Here is a 23979-nt window from a genome sequence, read left to right as displayed (position 1 = left end):
GCCTGTCTATGTAAGGTCCCACAGTTTACAGTGCATGTCAGAGCAAAAACTAAGCCATGAGGTCAAAGGTAATGTTCGTAGAGCTACAAGACAGGATTGTGTCGAGGCACAGATCTGGGGAAGGGTACCAAAACATTTCTGCAGCTTTGAAGGTTCCCAAGAACACAGTGGCCTCCATTATTCTTAGCTGGCCGCCTGGCCAAACTGAGCAATCGGGGGAGAAGGGCCTGGGTCAGAGAGGTGACCAAGAACCCGATGTTCACTCTGACAGAGCTCTAGAGTTCCTCTGTGTAGATGGTAGAACCTTCCAGAAGAACAACCATCTCTGCAGCACTCCACCAATCAGGCCTTTACGGTAGAGTGACCAGATGGAAGCCACTCCTCAGTAAAAGGCACATGACAGCCCACTTGGAGTTTGCCAAAAGGAACCTAAAGCACTCTCAAACCATGAGAAAAAAGATTCTTCGGTCAGATGAAACCAAGACTGAACTCTTTGGCCTGAATGTCAAGCGTCGCGTCTGGAGGAAACCTGGCTCCATCGCTACGGTGATGCCTGGTGGTGGCAGCATCATGCTGTGGGGATGTTTTTCAATGGCAGGGACTGGGAGACTAGTCAGGGTCAACGCAAAGATGAACAGAGCAAAGTACAGAGATATCCTTGATGAAAACCTGCTCCAGAGCGCTCAGGGACTCAGAATGGGGCAAAGGTTCACCTTCCAAAAGGACAATGACCCTATGCACACAGCCAAGACAATGCAGGAGTGGCTTCGGGACAAGTTTCTGAATGTCCTTGAGTGGCCCAGCCAGAGCCTGAACTTGAACCCGATTGAACATCTCTGGGGAGACATTAAAATAGCTGTGCAGCCCATCGAACCTAACAGAGCACAACTGTATTTTTGTAGAGTCAAACCCAAGGAGGCTGCAATCGCTGCCAAAGGCGCTACAACAAAGTACTGAGTAAAGGGTCTGAATACTTTTAAAAATCTTTAATACATTTGCAAAAATTTCCAAAAACTGTTTTGCTTTGTCATTATGTGGTATTGTGTGAATATTGATCAGGGGGAAAAACAAACAATTTAATTCATTTTAGAATAGGCTGTAACGTAACAAAATGTGGAAAAAGTCAAGGGGTCTGAATACTTTCCGAATGCACTATACACTATCTAAACCAGTGGTTATTAAAATCAATCTGGGTTAGTGTGATACACGAACAGGCAGACAAGAACGGGGGAAGTTTACACATACTTTCATTGGCTTCTGCATTAAAAGGTATTGCATCACCATTGGATCTGTGATGGTGCATATAATGTCGGATGTTCTGTGTTGAGCTCTGGGATGGCAGAGCAAAGACGGTCATCTGAAAAATACCAGAAAAAAACGATTGGGATGCAGTTATACATTAGACCAAAATAAGGGTATCCCTCACCATACGCCCATGCCCGTGGCTGACGTGCCCGATGCCTTCAAATTTCTGTATTTTTGGTGGGCTAGGATGAATAACGGGTTGGGTAAATTACATATTATTAAAACAATAGCTTACCTGTACTGTCCTATCGTGATACTGTCCTGTCATGGTATTATGCTTGCACTGAGTTACCAGGCATGCACAACTGGCTTTTACGGTGGAACATTAAACATATCGACAGCATATTTTAAGCTTGATTAGATAGGATAAATAGGCTAGTCATAATGTTACCGTAATACAATGAATGTGAAATGTATGTGTTTGGGAAGATATTTTTTCAAAAATGCATTATGACAATAAGATTCACCGAAGATCAAATGTGTTCATTTGATTTCAGATGGGAAGTACCGTTTTTCCCGAAGAAATAAACGCGTGTAAGTCTCACGATCAAACACGAGACTTTGTAACTCCAAAATATTTGAGCTGGACAAACGAGCGACATCCAATGGATCGAGAGGGGATAGCCTGCCGTATACGGTGATGATCAGGTTAAGGTAAAAACCACAAGCTTTGGTCATACTTGACTTGTGACAGCCCTTCACTATCGTAGGGTAGTCTTAGGTGAGCATATTCTGTATCGCAGTGAATATACCAGTAGCCTACAGTCCAATTCAAATTCGTAAACATGGTCATAATAATAATGTAGCCCGTCTTAGTACAGTACGTGCGCACTGACACTGAAAGCAATTGTCATCACATAACGGTAGTTGATATTGTCTGACTGAACCTTGTGGACGCACTGCCAAAGCGAAAGTTATTGCGTTTGAGGTATGTTATGAGCAACTATTGTGTTTTGTATCTTAAAAACGATATTGTAATGCATGATCTTTTGGACAGCTTAAATACATGCGTCAATAATCTAATGGATTTAGGTGCGGCTCTGTTGACTATTGAGTAGCTCAAATTATGCGCATCCTCCGATAGTGTATGAGCCAAGATTTCAGCAATGTCATTTAAACAACAAATCGATACCAGTTAGGTTACCATTATATTTCGATTACGACAGGGAATGCGTCAGTATAATTAGACTACATTATGTTACACAATCTATCTGTCTAATTTTCTATTTTTTTTTATCAAAGTCATTGATTAACCCGCTCCTTGTCTATCATGATGAAAATCAGATATTTGCACATATCCTACTGTAATGATAGCTTGGCCATGCATCATAACTTGTTTTACTTTTAACAACTTCATATTTTATGGCTGAAACAACAGCAACTACGTTTGCATTCATTGATCAGGCTCAGTACACAATTGATATACATGATGACAATGACAGGTTATCAGTGAGTGACATTGACCTCTGTTAAGTGTCAGTGTGGCCGATCTGTATAAGATAGAGCAAAAATACAATAATTTCCCTACACATTTATTCCATATTGGGAGGTTTAAAAGATAATTATGCAATTTCATAAAAAGAGAAATGCCTTGCAATTCATACCTGCAAATCCACATATTATAGCTCTTATTGCTATCAGAAACATGAACAAGCTGGGAAGTGTGTAGTCCCCCGAGCATACAGTGCCTCCTGAATGGCACAGAGGTCTAAGGTACTGCATCGCAGTGCAAGAGGCACCACAACAGACCCGCGTTCGATCTCGGTTGTATTACAACCGGCCGTGATCGGGTGTCCCATAGGGCGACGCACAATTGGCCCAGCACTGTCCGGGTTAGGGGAGAGTTTAGACCGGGGGAGGCTTTAAAAGTAGGCCTTCATTGTAAATAAGAATTTGTTCTTAACTCACTTGCCTAGTTAAATAAAGGTTAAATAAAACAAAAATAATCATTCCAGGGAGGTGTTAGTGAAACACAGGGAGGTGTTGCACTGATATAAAGCTGTTATTGACAGACAGCCAGGGAGTGGTGCTCACATTCCTTCTCTTCAGGAAACACATAGCAGCTCTCATAGAGCCCCCTCATCACTCATCATCACTCAATAGAAAAGACCCAATACATGGATGGTGGATGGATGGATATTTCAAGCATAGTGGTGGCTGCATCACATTACGGGTATGCTTGTAATTGTTAAGGATTGGGGATACAAAAGAAATAGACCAAAAGGCAAAATCCTAGAGGAAAACCTGGTTCAGTCTGCTTTACACCAGACACTGGGACATGAATTCACCTTTCAGCAGGATAATAACCTAAAACACAAGGCTACACTGGAGTTGCTTACCAAGAAGACAGTGAATGTTCTTAAGTGGCCAAGTTACAGTTTTGACTGAAATCTACTTGAAAGTCTTTGGCAACACCTGAAAATGGTTGTCTGGCAATGATCAACAACCAGTTTGACAGAGCATAAATAATTTTAAAAAGAGTAATGGGAAAATATTGCCCAATCCAGTTGTGGAAAACTCTTAGAGACTTACCCAGAAAGCCTCACAGCTGTAATCACTGCTAAATGTGCTTCTACATAGTATTGACTCAGGGGTGTGAATACTTATGTTAATTGGATATTTACAGTGCCTTGCGAAAGTATTCGGCCCCCTTGAACTTTGCGACCTTTAGCCACATTTCAGGCTTCAAACATAAAGATATAAAACTGTATTTTTTTGTGAAGAATCAACAACAAGTGGGACACAATCATGAAGTGGAACGACATTTATTGGATATTTCAAACTTTTTTAACAAATCAAAAACTGAAAAATTGGGAAAAATTATTTTTGTATCCAAATCCGGCTTTAAACTTCTTCACAACAGTATCTCGGACCTGCCTGGTGTGTTCCTTGTTCTTCATGATGCTCTCTGCGCTTTTAACGGACCTCTGAGACTATCACAGTGCAGGTGCATTTATACGGAGACTTGATTACACACAGGTGGATTGTATTTATCATCATTAGTCATTTAGGTCAACATTGGATCATTCAGAGATCCTCACTGAACTTCTGGAGAGAGTTTGCTGCACTGAAAGTAAAGGGGCTGAATAATTTTGCACGCCCAATTTTTCAGTTTTTGATTTGTTAAAAAAGTTTGAAATATCCAATAAATGTCGTTCCACTTTATGATTGTGTCCCACTTGTTGTTGATTCTTCACAAAAAAATACAGTTTTATATCTTTATGTTTAAAGCCTGAAATGTGGCAAAAGGTCACAAAGTTCAAGGGGGCCGAATACTTTCGCAAGGCACTGTATGTATTTCATTTTCAATACATTTGCAAAAATATCGAAAAACATGTTTTCACTTTGTCATTATGGGATATTGTGTGTAGATGGATGAGAGAAAAAAATGTATTTAATCCATTTTGAATTCAGACAGTAACACAACAAAATGTGAAATAAGTCAAGGGGTATGAATTCTCTCTGAAGGCACTGTTTCACTGTGTACATGGATTCACTATGCCTGATTTTGAACAGAGGACCACAAGAGTACCTTCAGTGAGGAGAGTGCTCAAATGATTTAAATTATGCATATCTTTTATGATTTTTTATATGCTATTATCATTAATTCAATACGGATACATCTGTACCACAAGGCAGATTCCAAGCAAGAGTATTGAACACATTTTTCTCCTGTAGGCTATATAATGAGTTATGGAGTTAAATACACTTTAAATGGGTTGCTGTGAATTTGACAGTAGCGTACAGGCAGCTCAGAGGCAAGTAAAGTTCCGTATTTCATATTACAGTATTATACTGTAATATACAGAATCATAGCAAGTAATGTGTAATGACACAGTACAATAACGTAAAATGTTCCGTAAAAAGAATACTGTAAAAAAGTAAATGCTACCGTAATCGTAAAAATAATGAATGAATGAAATTAATTGAGGGAGGGGTTTGTATTTCACAGTATTATACAGTAATTACAAGAGATTGCAAACAGGTTGGCTGCTAGGTAATGTGTTTACACATTACAGTATATTCATTAATATTTTGTGTATTATATCACTTACACTTCTAGAGGCCTTAACAAAGGCTTCCAAACTGGTAGTGACTACAGGACCAAACAGACCAAAAGGACATGGCAAAATGCTCAACCATTTAAGGTTCAAGACTTGCTGCCACTCCAATCTGTCCCCTATACAAATTGATGGGGCACTATAAGGAGTTAAATTAGTACCCTTCTCACTCATGGTTGCAACCAATATAGCCTATGACAAGGCATGCCTCAAAATACACTACATCACCAAAAGTATGTGGACAGAGGGCGAACAATAATAATTTAATGAATCCATTTAACTGATGTGAATGCATAATTTTGATATCAGTGATGATGATGCAGTATTCATCTCTCAGTGTTCATATGAAAGCCTATTCTTACTACATAATAAGAAGTTATTTATCTACAGTTACAGTTGAATTCTGAAGTTTCAATATATTTAAACTCAGTTTTTCACAATTCCTGACATTTAATCCTAGTAAAAATTCTCAGGTCAGTTAGGATCACTACTTTATTTTAAGAATGTGAAATGCCAGAATAATAGTAGAGAGAATTATTTATTTCAGTCTTTATTTATTTCATCACATTCCCAGTGGGTCAGAAGTTTACATACACTCAATTAGTATTTGGTAGCATTGCCTTTAAATTGTTTAACTTGGGTCAAATGTTTCTGGTAGCTTTCCACAAGCTTCCCACAATAAATTGGGCGAATTGTGGCCCATTCCTCCTGACAGAGCTGGTGTAACTGAGTCAGGTTTGTAGGCCTCCTTGCTCACACACGCTGTTTCAGTTCTGCCCACACATTTTCTATAGGATTGAGGTAAGGGCTTTATGATGGCCACTCCAATACCTTGACTTTGTTGTCCTTAAGCCATTTTGCCACAACTTTGGAAGAATGCTTGGGGTCATTGTCCATTTGGAAGACCTATTTGCGAGCAAGCTTTAACTTCCTGACTGATGTCTTGAGATGTTGGAAAATTGCTGCGTGGTCTTGCTTCCATTCAGCCACAAGAGCGTTAGTGAGGTCAAGCATTGATGTTGGGTGATTAGGCCTGGCTCGCATTCAGCATTCCAATTCATCCCAAAGGTGTTCGATAGTCAAGTTTTTCCACACCGATCGAGACAAACCATTTCTGTATGGACCTCCTTTTGTGCACAGGGGCATTGTCATGCTTAAACAAGAAAGGGCCTTCCCAAACTGTTGCCAAAAAGTTGGAAGCAAAGAATTGTCTAGAACCTCATTGTATGCTGCAGCGTTAAGATTTCCTTTCACTGGAAATAAGGGGCCTAGCCCAAACCATGAAAAACAGCCCCAGACCATTATTCCTCCTCCACCAAACTTTACATTTGGCACTATGCATTCAGGCAGGTAGCGTTCTCCTGGCATCCGCTAAACCCGGACTGCCAGATGGTGAAGCGTGATTCATCACTTCAGAGAATACCTTTCCACTGCTCCAGAGTCCAATGGCGTCGATCTTTACCCCACTCCAGCCGGCATTGCGCATGGTAATCTTAGGCTTGTGTGCGGCTGCTCGTCCATGGAAACCTATTTCATGAAGCTCCTTACAAACAGTTATTATGCTGACATTGCTTCCAGAGGCAGTTTGTAACTCGGTAGTGAGTGTTGCAACCGAGGACAGATGATTTTTATGCGCTGCGCGCTTCAGCATCAGCTGTCCCGTTCTGTGAGCTTATGTGGCCTACCACTTCGCGGCTGTGCCATTGTTGCTCCTAGACCTTTCCAATTCACAAAAACAGCCCTTACAGTTGACCGGGCAGCTCGAACAGGGCAGAAATTTGACGAACTGACTTGTTGGAAAGGTGGCATCCTATGACAGTGCCACGTTTAAAGTCACTGAGCTCTTCAGTAAGGCCATTCTACTGCCAGTGTTTGTCTATGGAGATTGCATGGCAGTGTGTTCAATTCTATACACCTCACAGCAAAGGGTGTGGCTGAAATAGCCAAATCCACTAATTTGAGGGGGGAGTCCACATACTTTTGTATATATAGTGTATGTTAATGAGCCAGAAACAACAATACCATTCACCCACTAGTGGTCAAAAGATTTTTGGTGCTCCAAAGATATGGTACTGTTTTCTGTGGGGTGCAATTACAGTACCATTAGAAATACAGCAGTTCTTTCCCCGCCCACAACATATTCCCACAATGCACCATAATTTACAGTATGCTGCAGTAAAACGTTTCAGAGTATTGATAATACCCAAAATGACCTTATAATTAACAGTTTTCCATTACAGTGTACAGTACAGGGAATGGTTGATGAGTTTGGCCAGAGAAGTTATGAATATTTACAGTCACTATGTAGACGATTGTCTGATCAGGGAAGTGACATTGGAGTGGTTATTCACTTGGATCCCATCACCTCAGTGTTAATGGATGTTACATAGGTGTGCTTTCAGGGGAGACATCACCAGCAACGTTTCTATTATTGTGACATCTCTAGAGATGTCATGCTTTCAGGTTGCCTTTTATCCAGTACCAACCTCACTTAGCAGGGCAGGAGAGCTGTCCCTCCCAGAGAGGTATAGTGCTAACACCTTTCTGGTTTAAAAGCAAAATGGGGAGTATGAAAGGGAAGGAGGGGGGTTTTAAAAGCAGGAGAGCTGAGTGAACAAGAGGCGGGGTCCGCTAGGTTTGACTAATTGTGTTTTAAAGTGGGTCTTTGAGCACACAATGGGGAATGGGATGGTTTTTAGCTCCCCTGTGAAGCACCAGAGGATGAGAAAGTTGTCAGATTTGTAGGTCAGACTGCAGGGGTTGGTGTTAGGCAGACTCAGAGCAGCAGCAATGATGGTGTTTTGATCTTGATTTCGCATAGTGAGGGTGTCTTACTACTCTGTGCCACAACTCTGTCTACATTACAGCAACGGGAGGAGTCATATCCCCCTTCTAATAGTGTCACTTTTTGCTGATGCATTTTAAGACAGTTACAACATGATCCTCCTCTCTAGTACTGTATATGGATTTTCTTTCCAGCCATGAAGTTAGTTTTGTTTCCTTGCAGTGTGCCATTCCTTCTCTTCTGCAATACTGTGATAAAGATAAAGCAGGAGTGTTTCCTACTCCCGTCTGGTGCTCATCAGAGCCTGACCCGGTTATGGTGTGCTACGTGAGCATGTGTAGCTCCAGAGGGACCTGTCCCCTCCTTGTGCTGATACAGGGATGTAGAAGGAGGTCACCAGCAGCCCATCACAACCCAGCCCACCACAGCCCATCCCATCCCAGGCTGCTCCACTCCCGTTTGCAGTGCTTACTATTCCCTCTAACATTGTAGGTCATTCGGCCTCTCCTTCCATTTTGGGAAGGGCTTCCGGGGATATTTCGTCCTAGAAAAAAAATAATTATCGTATCTCCCTAATTCCCAATTATTATGCACAGGCTTATTTAAGAAAAAGGATTATATTTTTTTGTGTGATAGAGAGGATGGATTTGAATTTGACACTCCTCCCCTTCTGTTCTGTTAGGAGTCCTACAGACAGATGAACCAGGCGAGGAGAGGAGAGGAGAGCTCAGCACGCAGGCTGTCATGTAAGCCGTATTCTCTGGGGCCACCTCTCGGTGCACGCTGCTTCCTGCCGCAGGTAAAAGCATCAGTGTGAGTGCTGTGTGTGAGCGTCAGACTGTGCTGTCTTCTCCCTCCCACAGCGAGAGCAGCTCTGCTGGGTACCAGCTCCACCGTTCACCAGAGGACACATTACCCCACTGCTGACATGGAGAAGGTAAGGCGTTCACCGTTCTATTGACATTCCTATGACACGGCTGACACAGATTACCTCAACTCTCTTTTTTACCCACAAGCAGATTTTCTATTCTACTATTGTTTGTGCCTCTGTGTGTAGAGGCAATTGCAGAAATAGAATGAATGTATATGCGTGGACTTATTTTTTGCTGTCTTAGCCCGAGGGTATTCAGACTCTCTCAAGTCTTTGATGTGCTTCAGTGTATTTCTAACGAAGTGAATATGAATATTTTTCCAAATAACTCTGAGGGGATAATGTTAACTGTTAACTGTAATGTGATGAGGATGAAGAGGTACACAACACGTTCTAAGAGAAGAAAGGATCATCTTGTGGAATTGGCATGACTTCAGTATGACCTGTTTTGTTATATTGTTGCAGCTGTATTTTGATATGTGATTTGAGTACATTTTATTTGAATGTGCACTTCATTCTGTGCTACTAGTTGTCTTTAAGCTGCATTAAAAGGGGAATTAATCAGCTGGTTGAGCAGCTTGTGTCTGTGACTCTCAACATGGCTTCATTTTGAGGAACTTGATCGAATGCTTCTGACATTCTCTGGGAATAGCTCAGAATGTGTGAGCATCGACACAAGTAACCGCTCTGAGGAGTGTGATTTAGCCCAAAGTACAGAGGGAGGTAACACTAATACTTCTGACATATGTCACCCCATCTTTATATCAGACGACCTTGTTGTTTTGTGTGTGTGCTTGTGTGCGTGCGTGCTTGGTGTGTGTCAATATATGACTGGTCTTCTCTGTGTGGCAGCGTTGCACAGAGTGCCCAGAGCCCAGGCTAGCCCAGAGCCTGTGTACATTCTGCAACAAGTGGCTGTGCTACCAGTGTACAGACATGCACCAGCACCAGAAAGCCACCCCTCAGTGCTCAGACCTGCACCAACACCAGAAGCCCACTACCCAATGTGTCGACCTGCACCAGAGGGACCAGATGGCCCCCAGCTCCCTGCCTCCACCCGAACCAGGCAAGCATCTCTCTGTCCCAGACAGGTTCTCCCATCCCTCACTGCCTCTCCAGTCTCCACATCTGAGTGTCTCTGGCCGTTTGGGTGGAGATGGGCTTCATTTCCCCGGGGTCGTCATCAGACCTCTTTGTGTTTCTTTGTTTCAACTTTTCCCATGTCTGTTTGTTAATCATGTCTCAGTAGGAATAATTGTGATGAATTATGCATGCAGCCTGTAATGGTTGGTGGTACAGTAATGGTTCCTGCAGACCCTTATGTATTACAATTCCTTTTATCATGTGGCCCACATTCAGAGAGTGAACTCTGAGAATGATACTATTTTTGTAGCAACAGTGTTATATTATTCGTGGATGCTGAAAAGTACTTTTCTAGGTCTCTACTCTTGGATGCTATAAAAGGCGAAGTCATACTGTAACTCTGTGATCACATCTCACCTCTATTGCCACCTCTAAGTGTTGCTGTCTTAGTGTGTCAGTGTTTTGTTTTGGTGTTTTGGTGAGAACATCAGTTTGAAGTGTTGCGGGTGAGAAAGCGTAGCTCTGCAGGCAGGATGTGGTCACTCAGCATTTAGCACTGGGGCTGTGCTATGCAGTGTACAGTAGGCCTTGTGGAGAGCATTGTGCAAAAGGCACTGCTCATTGGAGTGGTGTGTCCAGCAGAGTGCAGTAGGGTTGTGTTCAGCGGATAGCTATGTTCAGCTGAGACTTTAGTCAGGCTCTCTGGGCCTGTGTGCAGCAGTTTGCAGTATGAACTGTGATGTGATTGTTATGTTATAGGGTTGAGTTGAGCGCTTTAATGTTCTGTTGAGTCAGTGTTTAGTTGACTGTACTAACTAGGGTGTGTGTGTGTTTGTGTGTGTGTGTGTGTGTGTGTGTGTGTGTGTGTGTGTGTGTGTGTGTGTGTGTGTGTGTGTGTGTGTGTGTGTGTGTGTGTGTGTGTGTGTGTGTGTGTGTGCAGCAGCAGTTCTGTGTATTGTTGGGGGCTGTGTTTACTCATCGTGACACTGTGGTCTCTATCACGTTGTGATCTGTTTCCTGCCCCTTCTGGTGTGTGCGTTTGTGTGTGTGTGTGAGTTTGTGTGTTTGTGTGTGTGTACATTTGTGCCTGCGTGTGTGTCTGTGACTGTGAGAAAACCTTCTGCATCACCCCAGAGTATAGACATAGGACCAACTTAAATGTGTACAGTGGATAGCCATCTGAACATCACCCATTCTTCTCTGTTAACCCCTCATAACAATGCTTAGGCCTGCTCCGAGTGCAGTGCACACAGTTTCATGACACAATCATTACCCAAGAGGGGAAATCAACACCAGCATCAGGATACAACAATTGGTTGTTATTGTTCTCAAAAGTCAATTAAAGGCTTCAGTCAATTTGGGTCCAGTTTGGAAGTAAATAAACTAATGCCACTTGGTGATTGCTTGGACTCCGTTCCAAATTATACCCTATTATTACATAGTGCACTACTTTTGGCCACAGCCCTATAGGGAACAGGTGCTAATTGGGATACAACCTTAGTGTGAGGAAGTGATAACTTTGGGCAGGAAGTCTCATATATACTGCATAAGAATCAAATTTCCAGCTATTTATACAGATAATTTGCATAGGGTAGGAACTCTCATTACATTGCAAATCACATGACTAATGCTGCATTTATTTTTTTAAACATGGCCGTTTATGCATGCACGCATGAAAGTAATTTGTTCTCTAGCAGCATTTGTTACTGTCTACATCCTGCGGTGTGAAGGTTTTGTTTGATTCTTCAAAAGCCAACCGAACTAAGTTATTAATCTAGATTGGCACTGGTCCTTCATTTCTCCGATCAAAGACCTTCTCTCTCTGCCCTATTTTCCATCTGTCTACCCATTATTTAAGCCCAGAAATATTTACTAGATTTAAAGGATGCCATATTTCCCCAGCCTAAAATAGTTTTGGAATGATGATGATACTGAATGACTCATGTAATGCATGTTAACTTGAGGCCAATATCAGATTCAATGTATTTTCCAACTCTAAAATAGAGTAGAGTGAGATTGCAGATAACATTTGAAACTAAATTAAACAAAACACAACAGGAAACATTCAGCAAAATAGTAGTTTGTCTTGTAGATTGAATTAAAAATATCATAAAATGTTGATGTACATAAACTGTGTGCTGCCAGACATGAATGTTATGCAGTTGCCCTTTAGTAGGCCGCTTTTGTTTACATGATGTGTCCTTGAACATTTGTTTGCATGATATATCTTTGTGCATTTAGCAAATAAATGTACAGCACCAATTCCTCCCAATACCTTTAGCTGTACGTGTGAATCGCTTGTTTAGTCCTTCTCTGTGGTAATGCTATGCTTCTCTCCCCCTCCCCCTCTCTGCCCGCCAGGCACTGGCTTGTGTGGCCGCCCCCTCCTCATGTGCCACTCTCACAGACAAGAGCCCTTGGAGCTCTTCTGCGAGTCCTGTGACCTCATGTGCTGCAGCAGCTGTCACCTGTCCGCTCACAAGAACCACAGGTCAGTCCTTAGACACGGCACAAGGGCATTACAGTGAGGGGCTAACAGCAGGTTAAAAACCTCCTGCATTGTGTCTGGTGCATATCTTCAACCTACCTAATTCTAATTCAGTCCATATGATACATTGCCCTGTTGCCTGTGATTTTGCAGTGCATTAGTGGTCCCAATAGTCCCTAACGTCATACAGTAACTATCCCTCAAGGAGATGCTTGAAATGAAAGGGTGTTAAGTGGTGAGGTTAAGTGGTGTTTCTATTGTATTATTTGACCCACTGTGATATCTGTTTGTCCTCAGGCTGGTGCACATTGGAAAGGCCCTGCAGGACCAACAGTGGCAGTTTGAGAGCCTGATGGCTCAGGTGGAGGAGAGGAGGTCTGCAGTGGAGAGCACAGCCAAACAGATAGAGGACAGGTAAGCTCCGCTTGTACAATACATTACTGACAGATGTGTAGAATGAGTATACACTGATCTCATAAAGCAAGTTTTTTTTTGTCTACTGTGTTATTGACTTGTTAATTGTTTACTCCATGTGTAACTCTGTGTTGTCTGTTCACACTGCTATGCTTTATCTTGGCCAGGTCGCAGTTGTAAATGAGAACTTGTTCTCAACTAGCCTACCTGGTTAAATAAAGGTGAAATAAAAAAATAAATAAAAAAAGTGTAATGCCAACAGCTGGTGGTCTCAGAAACCTGGCTCAAATTTACCAGAGCAATGTTGATGACATGCACATGTCCTCTCAAAGATCATATACAATACACTCTCCAACTCTGAATGAAATATCCATCTAACATATGTAAAGCATCCAAGTGCAATACACCACAATCCATCAACTGTTTTGGTTTCTCTGTCAGTAATCAGAATGTCACTTTCTCTGTGTTCCTCTCAGGCTGCACGGTGTAAAGGTCACGCAGAGGAAGGCTGAGAACCAGATTAAAATGGCAAAGATGATTATGATGAATGAGCTGAACAAACGGGCCAACCTATTAATAGAGCAACTTGAGGTAATGACTCTCTCTCTCCCCTCAGTCTCAATGTTTTCAGGGGCATTCATCTCCAATGTCTAGCTGACCATGAATGTACATGTTCCCAACCAGGAGCGCTCCCAACATTATCTAATCAGTTCTGACCGCTCGCAATGGAGAGGCAATAATGATCTGTCAAAAAAGCAGGGATCTTAGGAATGACATCTGGCGAAAAACAAGCCATTGATTAGCCTAGCCCCTCTCTTTCCATCTGTAATTCACACTCTCCATGCCAGCAATTACACGTGAGCATGTTTCTGTCTGCCTCTGTGTGTGTGTGTGTGTGTGTGTGTGTGTGTGTGTGTGTGTGTGTGTGTGTGTGTGTGTGTAGAAGATCTCGGAGGACTTCCAGCGGCGTCTGGAGGACCAGCTGCAGGGGGCGATAGAGATGTGCAGCCAGCTGGACCACGTGCAGAACTTCATCAGCTGGGCAACGGCCCACCACCTCAAGAACCCACTGCTCCTCAGCAGGGAGCTGGTAGGTCTGAAGGGACAGAAGGGTGGGCTTGCGGGTTAAATACAAGGCCATTTTTTTTGCCGCTTGTAAAATGCAAGGCCATTTTCTAGTCTCATTTAAAAACAGAGAAATACATTTTTTGGGAGTTGATTATGGAAAAAGGTAATTTGGGCTTTTACATTACGCCTGTCCTCCTTTAGATTTCTCTCCAGATGCAGCGCCTGCTTGAACCCCCACTACACTCAGACGCCTGGCTCCCTGTGAAGATCAAGTTCAACTGGGATGCCAGCTACTGGACTAAGCAGATCTCAACTTTGGGTAAACTAAGGCTTAAAGGACTTGGCTGCAGTAGCTTGGCTGCAGTGGTTGTAAACTAGTTGTATGTAATTATTGAAAGTGTTTCATTTAATGCCGTCCTACTGGAGACCTGGCCTTATTCCTAAACTACAAGTATCTCTGTTGTTCTAGGTCAGCTCACTGCCGAGGGGGGAAATCGCCCCTACTCTGAGGGCGTGGCCTTCCCCAGCATCCTGAGGCCCCAGCCTATCACCTGCTTGTCCCTGCCATCTGTGTGCCATGGAGGGCGGGAGCAGAGCTGTGCCTTCCAGGCCTGCTGTCAGTCCCAGATGTGCTGCCTCCACTGCATACCCCCACAGCCAGCTGTGCAGCTGGACAAGACCCAGCGGGAACCCAACTCCTACTCCGCCAGGTGTGCCCAGTCCACCATCAGCTCTCCCTCCCTGGCCCTGCACCAGAGTCAGCTGCTGAGGTGCTGGGGCCCTGACAGTCCTCCAGGTCCACCAGCTGTGGTGCCCTCCTCCATGCAGTGTCCCCAACAGCAAGAGCATCTCGCGGCTGCTGATCCAGGCTTGCTCAGCTCCAGCTCCAACAGTAGAGGTCTTGGACTTCAGACCCATGCCACAGACCTCTACCAGCCTCAGATTCAGCCACTTCCTGAAACTCATGCACAGCCAGCCACAGATGGGGCCAGGGAAGGCCAGGGCCAGCAGGCCAGCAGAGAGAGAGAGCAGACTCCTGGGCAGCCAGCTGTGGACAGAGAGGTGTTGACAGAGCAGATCCAGGAGGGGTGCAGGGAGAAGACACATGTACAGACAGGGGTGGACAGAGAGGTGCTGACAGACGGGATCCAGCAGGAGCTGCAGCAGCAACAGCAGCAGCTCCTGTCTCCCCTAGTGGCCAAACTGACAGTAGAGCAGCAGGAGGAAGAGCAGCAGGAGGCCAGGACTACACATCCATCCAGAGACTGCAGAGATGGCAGGGTGAGTTGACCAAAACAACCATATCAACTTAGTAAAGCTGTCCATGTTTGCTCAGCGATAGTGCACTTTTGGCCCACGTTGGAGTTCCCCCATTGTTGTCTGTTGACCAGAGAGTTGTATAGGTCCCACAGCCTAATTTTTCTTTCACTCTGTTGACTCCCCAGTTGTCACACTTGTCCCTCATCATTCTCTATGGCCTTATAGACCTCACCACACACTCTGAGCTGAGAGGTGTCAAAACACACGGTCTTGCTCACAAACACCTCTCAGACTAACAGTAGCACACATGCCTCAGCCCTGCCTCGCTTCTGGCCAAGCACACATACACGCACACACAAACCACAGGTCACACACCTGTCCTGAAGAGAATAGTTCAAGGTACAGCCATTGTTTCACTTCGGTTGTGCATTATGGCAGAATAAAAAGCCAATGGGTTGAGGGAAGGCTGGATACAGTAAATTAGTTTCATGGTGTTATAATTGAAGCTCAAAGTACATTGTACAGCAAGGAGCTTCGCATTATTGCAAGTCTTAAACCCAGGCTGACAGCAGTATTTCCTGTCTCAATATCTACATACAGCGGAAATTGAAAAAATTCTGGCAATAACTTTGTTTACACCAAATTATCAGTCACAGTGGTTGACAGCTGCCCTGAAAACAGATGGTGCTACAGAAACCTGACTGGCTTCCATTTGAAGAAGGGACTATGCTTAAGAAAGAGGCACACTAACACAATCAAAGCACCAGCTATGCTGAAATATATAAAAAGACTTAAGTGCAGCATTGCAGTAAAGCTAAAAAAAGATTCTACTGTTTATTATTAGTACCCTTGGTACCAGGGATTGAGCAACCGAATGATCACCGATCAAAAATTTTCCTCCTGCATGATTACAACAACAGAGGCACATGATTTCCGCCTTGCCAAGACACAGTGAGTGAAAGTGAGAAGAAAAAGCGCTTGGGCACAGCCACATACGTACTTAACCTGGTAATAATGAGACACTTGGGGAATTGGTGGAGCTGGGAGGTTGATTTCAGCTCTGGGTACACTTCTCTCAGATACATCCCTGTCTTCTGTCTCGCTCCCTCTTCCTCTAGAAGAGGATTATAGCTTTTTTCTCCACATTTAGACTCCTTCACACCTCTCCTCGGGGCACGGATCAGGTAAGTGTTTTAACCGAGTGGTAATTATGAGCACATGCTCTGTGTCAGCTGGTCTAAATCTCCATGGTGTGTGGCGCGCTGTGAGAAATAAGACAGAGAAAAAAAGGGAGGGAAGGAGAGGTGAGAGGAAGAGGAGGGGTGAGAGGAAGAGGAGGGGTGCTGAGACACAGGCTGGTGCTCGAGCTTTGTCAGGCGTATGGCTGCATTAGCACAGGGACACAGTTGCTGGGGGCTTTTTGGAAAACTCACATTAGTGAAATGATGATGAGAGGAGGAGACCAATGGAGGAGAGACAGAAAGAGAGTCTAATCTGTGATGTGCTAATGCCGCTTATTCAAAGGAACCTAGCTAACGCACTTCTGATGGTGGATTTACATACGATAATTGGTGTTGTAACTAAGCCCTTCATTATCAGTAGAATAACGGTGTTGTGAGCAGTTGTGTGGGCCATCTCTCGCTGAAATGAATGGGCTTTGCAGCGATTGCGTTGTTTTTAATCAGACAGGCAGAGCTCACAGAATGGATTCTGAGTGGCGTCCTTCGTGCGTGCATGTGATACTGAAGGTTGTTCCGCCACACACCTCCCACCACCGTCTCTCTGTTGCTATGACATGAATAGATGCACCTGTGTTGTATGATGCTCAGTCAGCAACAGTAGAGTGTGCTGATGCGGTCTGCCTTCGTGTTTCTTTGTTCTGACAGAGATCCACTTCACTGGAGATGTCTGTGACGACCCATGGGTTCAGTGTTGATGCTCAGAGCAGCAGGCCCAGCACACTGTGTGGGAGGAAGAGTCGATCCCAGAGCATCCCACCAGAACTGGCAGGCCCCTCCACAGACAGGCCCCCGGGGGCCACCCACAGCCTAGCAACAGCAGCCGTGGAACGGGGACGCATGGCAGACCAGGTAACCTATTAATAAACAGAGACCTGCAGCCATAGAGATCCTATAATTAATGTAATTCTATACAAAGAAAATAACATTGTAAAAGAAAACAATATTCCAAATACTGTATCTATTAAAATGTGTCAGTTATTTTAAGGCGCAGTCTCAGCAGTTTTGGATTTGATTTTAAAGGGATACATATGAATGTGGTAGAAAGGTTTGGCTCTCAGACTTAAAACCTTCTTGTTTCACACATGACAATGTCAATTCTTTGCAGAGGGTAAAAGACATTACCAAAAAAACAGAACTGATGCAGCAATGAGTCCATTTGCTTTTTTTGCAAACAAATTGGACAAAGTTGCTAGTGTTGCTGTTTAAAGGTACATTTATCTGATGACAGATGTATTCTTTTAATTGCATTCCAACAAAATTAACTTTTTGGGTCAATCAGATTCCAAGTTTACGCGGCAAAGCCTTGTCTTGTTTTTGTCTCTGCAGTTGACTTTGTAGCATGATATAGTACAATACCCATAATGTTTTGTAACGATATTTGGTTTATCTTACTAAACACATTCCTAAAGCTAACACTAAGGTGTCCCTCCTCCTTATTCTTGCATACTTTGGATGTAAAATATGGTTGGTGTCATTGCTTGATATAGTAGTTGATGTTGATTATGACTGATTCCCCCCCTCATCAGGGTTTCATGGATCTCAGGCGGAGGAGGCTGTCTTCTGATGGAGTGATACGATCTGTGGCCTCCTTGGAGAGATCCTTAGCCACTCCTCCCTCCAGAGGCCAGCCCAACCTACGCCTATCGCCTTTGACCATCTACAAGACAGAGCCTGGTACTGAGCCACTTAACTTCCAAATATTATACATTTATCATTTATTTATTATTATACAATATACATTTCTCAGAGGATTTATTTATTTATGTATACACTGTACACTGCAATTCAGATCTAGCTGGCAATATTGTACACCATGGCAATAATAAACATCTCTCTCTCTCTCTCTCTCTCTCTCGCTCTCTCTCTCTCTCGCTCTCTCTCTCTCTCTCTCTCTCTCTCTCTCTCTCTCTCTCTCTCTCTATATATATATATATATTTATAACTATCGATAAATATGTTCTGATTATGTAGTAACAATATGTTCTCATATGAACACATGACCACTGAGAGATGTATACTGTATCATCATCACTAATATCCAAATTCTGCTTTCACATCAGTTAAATGGATTCATCAAATGATTATTATTTATCCTGTTTACCAGATTATGTCTATGCATATGATGAGACTGGGCATGACGTCAAAGGAAAATGCAGAATACCAAGAAAGACTCCAGACAACAGGTTCGTTCTATTAAAGCATCATTAAAAAAAATGTCAAAAAGGGAAAAGCTACAGTTATGTTGCTTCACCACTTCCCTCTTCATACATCAGTGACAGGGAGGTTCAGAAGGAACCTGGGAGTTCCAGTTCCAAGGTTCCAGTGGTGTGTTTGGAAAGGCTGAAGATCCTGGTGTCTCGGATCCCACCACAGGGGCGGCGACAGAGTGACCCTCTGCCAGACACTGCAACAGAAAGGACCGGACCTGTTCCACAGAGGGGAAGGAAGGACAAGATGACTGAGGTAGGCTCCACTAAAACATTGTGAACTCTCTTCTCTTCCAGAAAGTCTATGATGTCAGATTATATTAATTACATAACCACAATAAACATTATGTCTGAACTAGTTTTGTCCACCAGCTGGTTCTTATAAGCGGCAGCAATTAGCCCAGAGAAGAGGCTAGGTCTGAACTAAATTGCAATGTGTTTCAGATCAGGGTAAAATACTACTGGCATGTTCTAAATGTCAAACTCTGTACTTTCTCTACAGGGAATATCAAAAGAAGCCAAGGTCGCAACGGTCAGCCCGTCTCTGGATAAACAATACTCAGAGAGACACACAATCAATCAATCTCTCCCACCTCCAGTAATTAATGATTGGCCTGAGCATGGAAGACACAGTCCTCACAAAGAGCTCACACTGCAAGTACCCGCCACTGATCTTGTATCACCCCCACCTTTCTCTGCACCTGACCTTGACTCTGACTCAGATCCCAGGTCAATCTCAGAAACTGTTTCTGACCCTGAACTGGACTCGGACCCACAACCAGAATCAGATCCCCAGCAAGAGTCTGACCCACCAGCTGAGTCTGCATCAGAGGCTGATCTGGAATCAGTTGCTGATGAGGAATCGCCTGATGAGGCTGGTACAGAATCAGAACCTAATGTGGAATCAGAACCTAGAGTGGAATCAGAAGGTAGTGAAGAATCGGAGAATGGTTTAGAATCAGAGAATGTTGAAGACCTGGATGCTGATGCGGAATCAGAGGCTGATATGGAATCAGACCTCCAACCTGACCCTGGTTCAGACCCCCGTTTTGCATCTGAAACACGTCCGGGATTAGATTCAGACCTGGAATCAGACAATGCACAACCCCCTGAATCCCCTGAATCACAAGGGTCTGCAGAATCTGGACCAGATCTGGAATCGGAGCCAGACTCAGTCCCGGACCCAGCCTTTATCAGTCCTGACCCAGGAGTGGAGTCCTGTCCAGCCCAGAGGGCTCTGCCTGCCGACCCTGGTCCACAGATGCATTGTGAAGGAGCTGAGCAGGCCCTGCCTGGGGCAGAGACCATGGAGATGGAGAGTGAAGATTTCTGTGCTGTGTGTCTGATCGGAGGAGACCTTCTATGCTGTGACCACTGTCCCAAAGTCTTCCACCTGTCCTGCCATGTGCCTGCTCTCCTCAGCTTCCCCACGTAAGTCATCTAATCACCATAAGCCATAGACTGTGTCCCAAATGGCATCCGATTCCCTATATAATGCATTACTTTTGACCAGGGCTCATAGGGCTCATAGGGCTCTGGTCAAAAGTAATGCACTATACAGAGAATAGGGGGCCATTTGGGACACCTCACTTCTCTCATCCATCAGTCTTGTCTACACTACTGCTACACTACTGCCTCTGTGTCCTCTTCCACTTCAGGGGTGACTGGGTGTGTACCTTCTGCAGAGATATACAGCAGCCAGAGGTGGAGTATGACTGTGAGAACCAGAGGCTGGCTACAGAATGTTCAGGAAAGCCACTACCTCATGGTCTCTCTGCTTGTGACCAGAGAGTAAGTATTATTCTTACATTATGAAAATGTAAATCAACTGACACTAGACTCAACATATTACTGGTAATGACCCGTCAGTAGTGTCAAGGAGGGCTCAATGTCTTCTGTTAGTGGGGTTTCACACCTACTAGTTACAGTAAATGTTATTTATCGTAAGAAATCAATGTTGTCGTCCCTCTGTAGAAATGTGAGAGGTTGACTCTGTTGATCTGCAGCAACATGCTAAGTGCTCCCTTCCATGAGCCGGTCAGTCCACTGGTAAGTGATCCCAATCGTATTCTTAATCAGCATGTTAGTATTCACAATACTCCACAAAAACACAGTGATCTGGTTTAATAAAACGTGTTTTGACACCTAGGCTCGCCACTACTACCAGATAATCAAAAGGCCCATGGATCTGTCTGTGATCAGGGCCAAACTCAGCAAGAGGAGCACTCACCACTACTATTCACCCGAGGAGTTTGTGGCTGATGTCTCCCTCATGTTCAGGAACTGTGCAAAGTTCAATTATGTAAGTGATATAGATTAATAATAATATTTTAGTGATAGAGGTTAAACTGTATATATTGACCACTGTTTCAGTGCTATATTGCAAATGCATATTTTATTGTATCATTTACATTATTAAATGTCTCACAATGCAATTGTAGGTACTGATCCAGGTCACAGTAGTAAAAACCTGAGATGAGCTGTGTTTCCTTTCTGGTTTCTCTGTTTGTCCTCCAGCCGGACTCAGAGGTGGCACAGGCAGGTCGCAGCTTGGAGATGTTTTTCAGCTCCAGACTCAGGGAGGTGTTCCCAGACAGGGCCTTCCCTGCAGCCGAGGATGACTCCGACAGCGATGAGTATGACGAGGTGTACAGAGCAGCTGAGGGAGGCTTCCCCTGGCCAGAGAAGAGAGAGCAGTGCCACAGGAAGAGGAAGAGGAGGCACTCTCTCAGCTGGAGGAAGCATAACTTCTAGTTGTAGGCAGTGGGGCAGAGCATATCACTGGCTATTTTGAAGGACAGTATGACATGATATTGCACTGGACGTTTCCATCCAAGAGAGGAAGCTGAGTTTTTATGAAGGGATTATATGTACATATTTACATTTTGAGAATTGTACTTCTTCATTATAAAGGTTATCTGCTCTTAATTTGGCCTGGTATTTGTGTCAAATATTATTGTATAACTATAATCTGACATACATCTTTATACTTATTATGCCTTTATAAACTGCGTTTCTGGTATTTGTTTTTTGTTTCAGATATATTTGGAGATTCTACCTATATATGTAGATTCTCCATCATATATACAGCAAAACCTATAAGGTCAGTATTAATAAATGGTAAACATATTTATAAATGTTAAACTCTACATTATCTTGTTTTATATATTAATATTGAGTGTTTTTAGTGGCTAAATGATTGCAGGCAATTAGTAAATACAGACTATTAATGTTAATATTTCTGTCTTGCATTTTATATTTATATACATGTATCTCTGTCCTATATGCACTTAAAGTACAGTATAGAACGTTATGTACACCTACCTTTTTATACTGTAATGATTTGAGTGACTGACAGAGGGCGCCCTTTCTTCAGCAGCAATGACTGAGCACAAAGGAAAAGGTTAAGTTCATATTGAACCAAGGGGGTATTCAAAGAAGATTAAGATAAATATAAAAATGAACATACCTTTAGTTGAAATTGCCACAATAGTATTGCAAGGCACGTATGCTTTAGATTTGCATTTATTAAATCGTAATGAAATTATACTTCATTAGTATAAGGCCAGTATTAGTAATGATTATTTCTCAGGCTTAATGGGAGTGGGAGGTATTTGATCCAGTGTGAATAAGTAGAAAGACCTAGCGAAGTTAAGAGTGACTTAAGAGGAATGTTATGTTATTTCAACTTTCGGTAGTTTCTATGTAGAATGTACATGTTAGTTTTTCATTTATGTAAAATGGCTGCTGCTATACGGTAGAGCTGGCTGTATTTTTTTAAAGGTTGCTGCAAAATAATAGCTTAAATTGACTGTCGGATCAAGCTAAGTTTGCAATTTGAATAAACAAACGGACTTAAAACGATTGTAGGTATTTTTTGTCTGTAGTATTTCATTTGGACTTTTCGATATGGAATATCTCTGCTTCCATCTCTAATATTGAATCCTAAAAGCTACAAAGACCCCCTTAGAGTTGGCTGGTATCAAGAAATGTCCATTTAATAAAGAATAGTTGAAAAGAAAAGTGCTTTATTTGAAACGGTCCTTGTTATTCTTCTACGATTTCTTTTGATTCCTCATTTCTATTCTGTCTGAAGTTATTTTATGGGGTTATGGAAATAATAAATGTCTATCTTTAGCCAACAAAGGAATGTTTGGTATCAACATAGTCTTCTTGCTAGTTACTACCTAAAATATATGTAATAAGCTTAAATGTATGCTGAGTCATTTCTGGAGTTTCTGGGGGATTTGACAGAATGGGGTTGTGATTAGTTGCCGACAGTCAAGTGTCAGTCAGTGTCCCACCTCTTCTCCATATGGGCGGTGTTGCTGTGGACAAGATGCAGGATGCGTTGCCAGAGCAACAGTGGGTATTAGTGCAGAAGACTTCTCAGGATTGTGACTTTGTTCATATATTTAATTTACATGAAGACATGAAAGAAAAATAATCTCCTAAAATAACCACATTTATGTTGATGTAAGCAATTTCACAACTTCTTTCATCTTCCTTTATTTACAGCAGCTTGTCATATCCAAGAAAGATAACATGCCTTACTAAATATTTCATGGCGATAAAAAGTGTTTAAAAGTTGCTGTGTCAGCCTACCATGCAGACTTTCCTCAAAGCCCTGATTCTGTTTGTCCAAGACTTTTCTTACCTAAAAGTGATTTTCTCTTAATGAGTTAGAACATTATGCATTGCCTGAAACCCTTCAAATCATTCACTCTGAGTGTAATCTTCCATTAAAGGTGATTCACAGGGTCCTTATGGTTGCTTATGGTCGAGGGCAGTGAATGATGTATGATTAATGCCGGCTCCCTTTGAAAACCACCGGCTAGCCCCGACCAATTCTCTAATTCAATTATCCTCGAAAGTCTTGATTGAAACATGATGCAGACATTAAAGCATTCCACACTGAAATGTTTCACTAAAGGCACAAGAATAACAGAGCAGCCTGGTGTATTTGTGGTGGATGTAGGGCCAGCTCTAGCCTTTTGGGGGTCCTAAGCAAAATATGGTTGGTTTGACAACAAATTTCCTGAAATTCTACACATTTTGAAATTAGGGTGGAATTTTTTGTTGTTTTATTTTTAGGCTAAATTCCTGCAATTCTACACATTTTGCCATGACTTATACCATGTTAATATGATATCTGAGTGAGAGTGACTAACAAAATCAATTGAGGCCCCCTGGGCA

General features: G+C 42.9%; 1 protein-coding gene across 2 annotated transcripts; it reads left to right on the top strand.

Moving 5' to 3' along the window:
• The first annotated feature begins 1905 nt into the window (after positions 1-1905).
• LOC135550589 (tripartite motif-containing protein 66-like) lies at positions 1906-22648 on the top strand. 2 transcript variants are annotated; one of them, XM_064981539.1, is made up of 19 exons: positions 1906-1959; positions 8834-8897; positions 9015-9088; positions 9875-10088; positions 12467-12596; positions 12891-13007; positions 13484-13598; positions 13951-14097; positions 14277-14394; positions 14545-15356; positions 17222-17425; positions 18103-18250; positions 18681-18759; positions 18850-19039; positions 19286-20214; positions 20442-20574; positions 20758-20832; positions 20933-21085; positions 21301-22648. In XM_064981539.1, the coding sequence occupies exons 2-19, from the start codon at positions 8849-8851 to the stop codon at positions 21535-21537; spliced, it is 3924 nt and encodes a 1307-aa protein (XP_064837611.1). In that variant the 5' UTR covers positions 1906-1959; positions 8834-8848; the 3' UTR covers positions 21538-22648. The 2 variants fall into 2 exon arrangements, with proteins under 2 accessions (XP_064837611.1, XP_064837619.1); XM_064981547.1 differs by lacking the exon at positions 1906-1959 and adding an exon at positions 2158-2233.
• Positions 22649-23979: the final 1331 nt, after the last annotated feature.

The sequence above is a fragment of the Oncorhynchus masou genome, chromosome 1 (genome assembly GCF_036934945.1).
Source record: "Oncorhynchus masou masou isolate Uvic2021 chromosome 1, UVic_Omas_1.1, whole genome shotgun sequence".
Classification (NCBI taxonomy): domain Eukaryota; kingdom Metazoa; phylum Chordata; class Actinopteri; order Salmoniformes; family Salmonidae; genus Oncorhynchus; species Oncorhynchus masou.
Note: the sequence above shows the minus strand (reverse complement) of the source record. Positions and strands in the feature narration are given on the sequence as shown.

Excerpts from the sequence above, each read along its gene's own strand:
- LOC135550589 (XM_064981539.1), top strand. The coding sequence starts at position 8,849 with ATGAACCAGGCGAGGAGAGGAGAGGAGAGCTCAGCACGCAGGCTGTCA. Across the intron at positions 14,098-14,276 it reads TGCTCCTCAGCAGGGAGCTG|ATTTCTCTCCAGATGCAGCG; the intron begins GTAGGTCTGAAG and ends GTCCTCCTTTAG. Across the intron at positions 15,357-17,221 it reads GAGACTGCAGAGATGGCAGG|AGATCCACTTCACTGGAGAT; the intron begins GTGAGTTGACCA and ends TTGTTCTGACAG.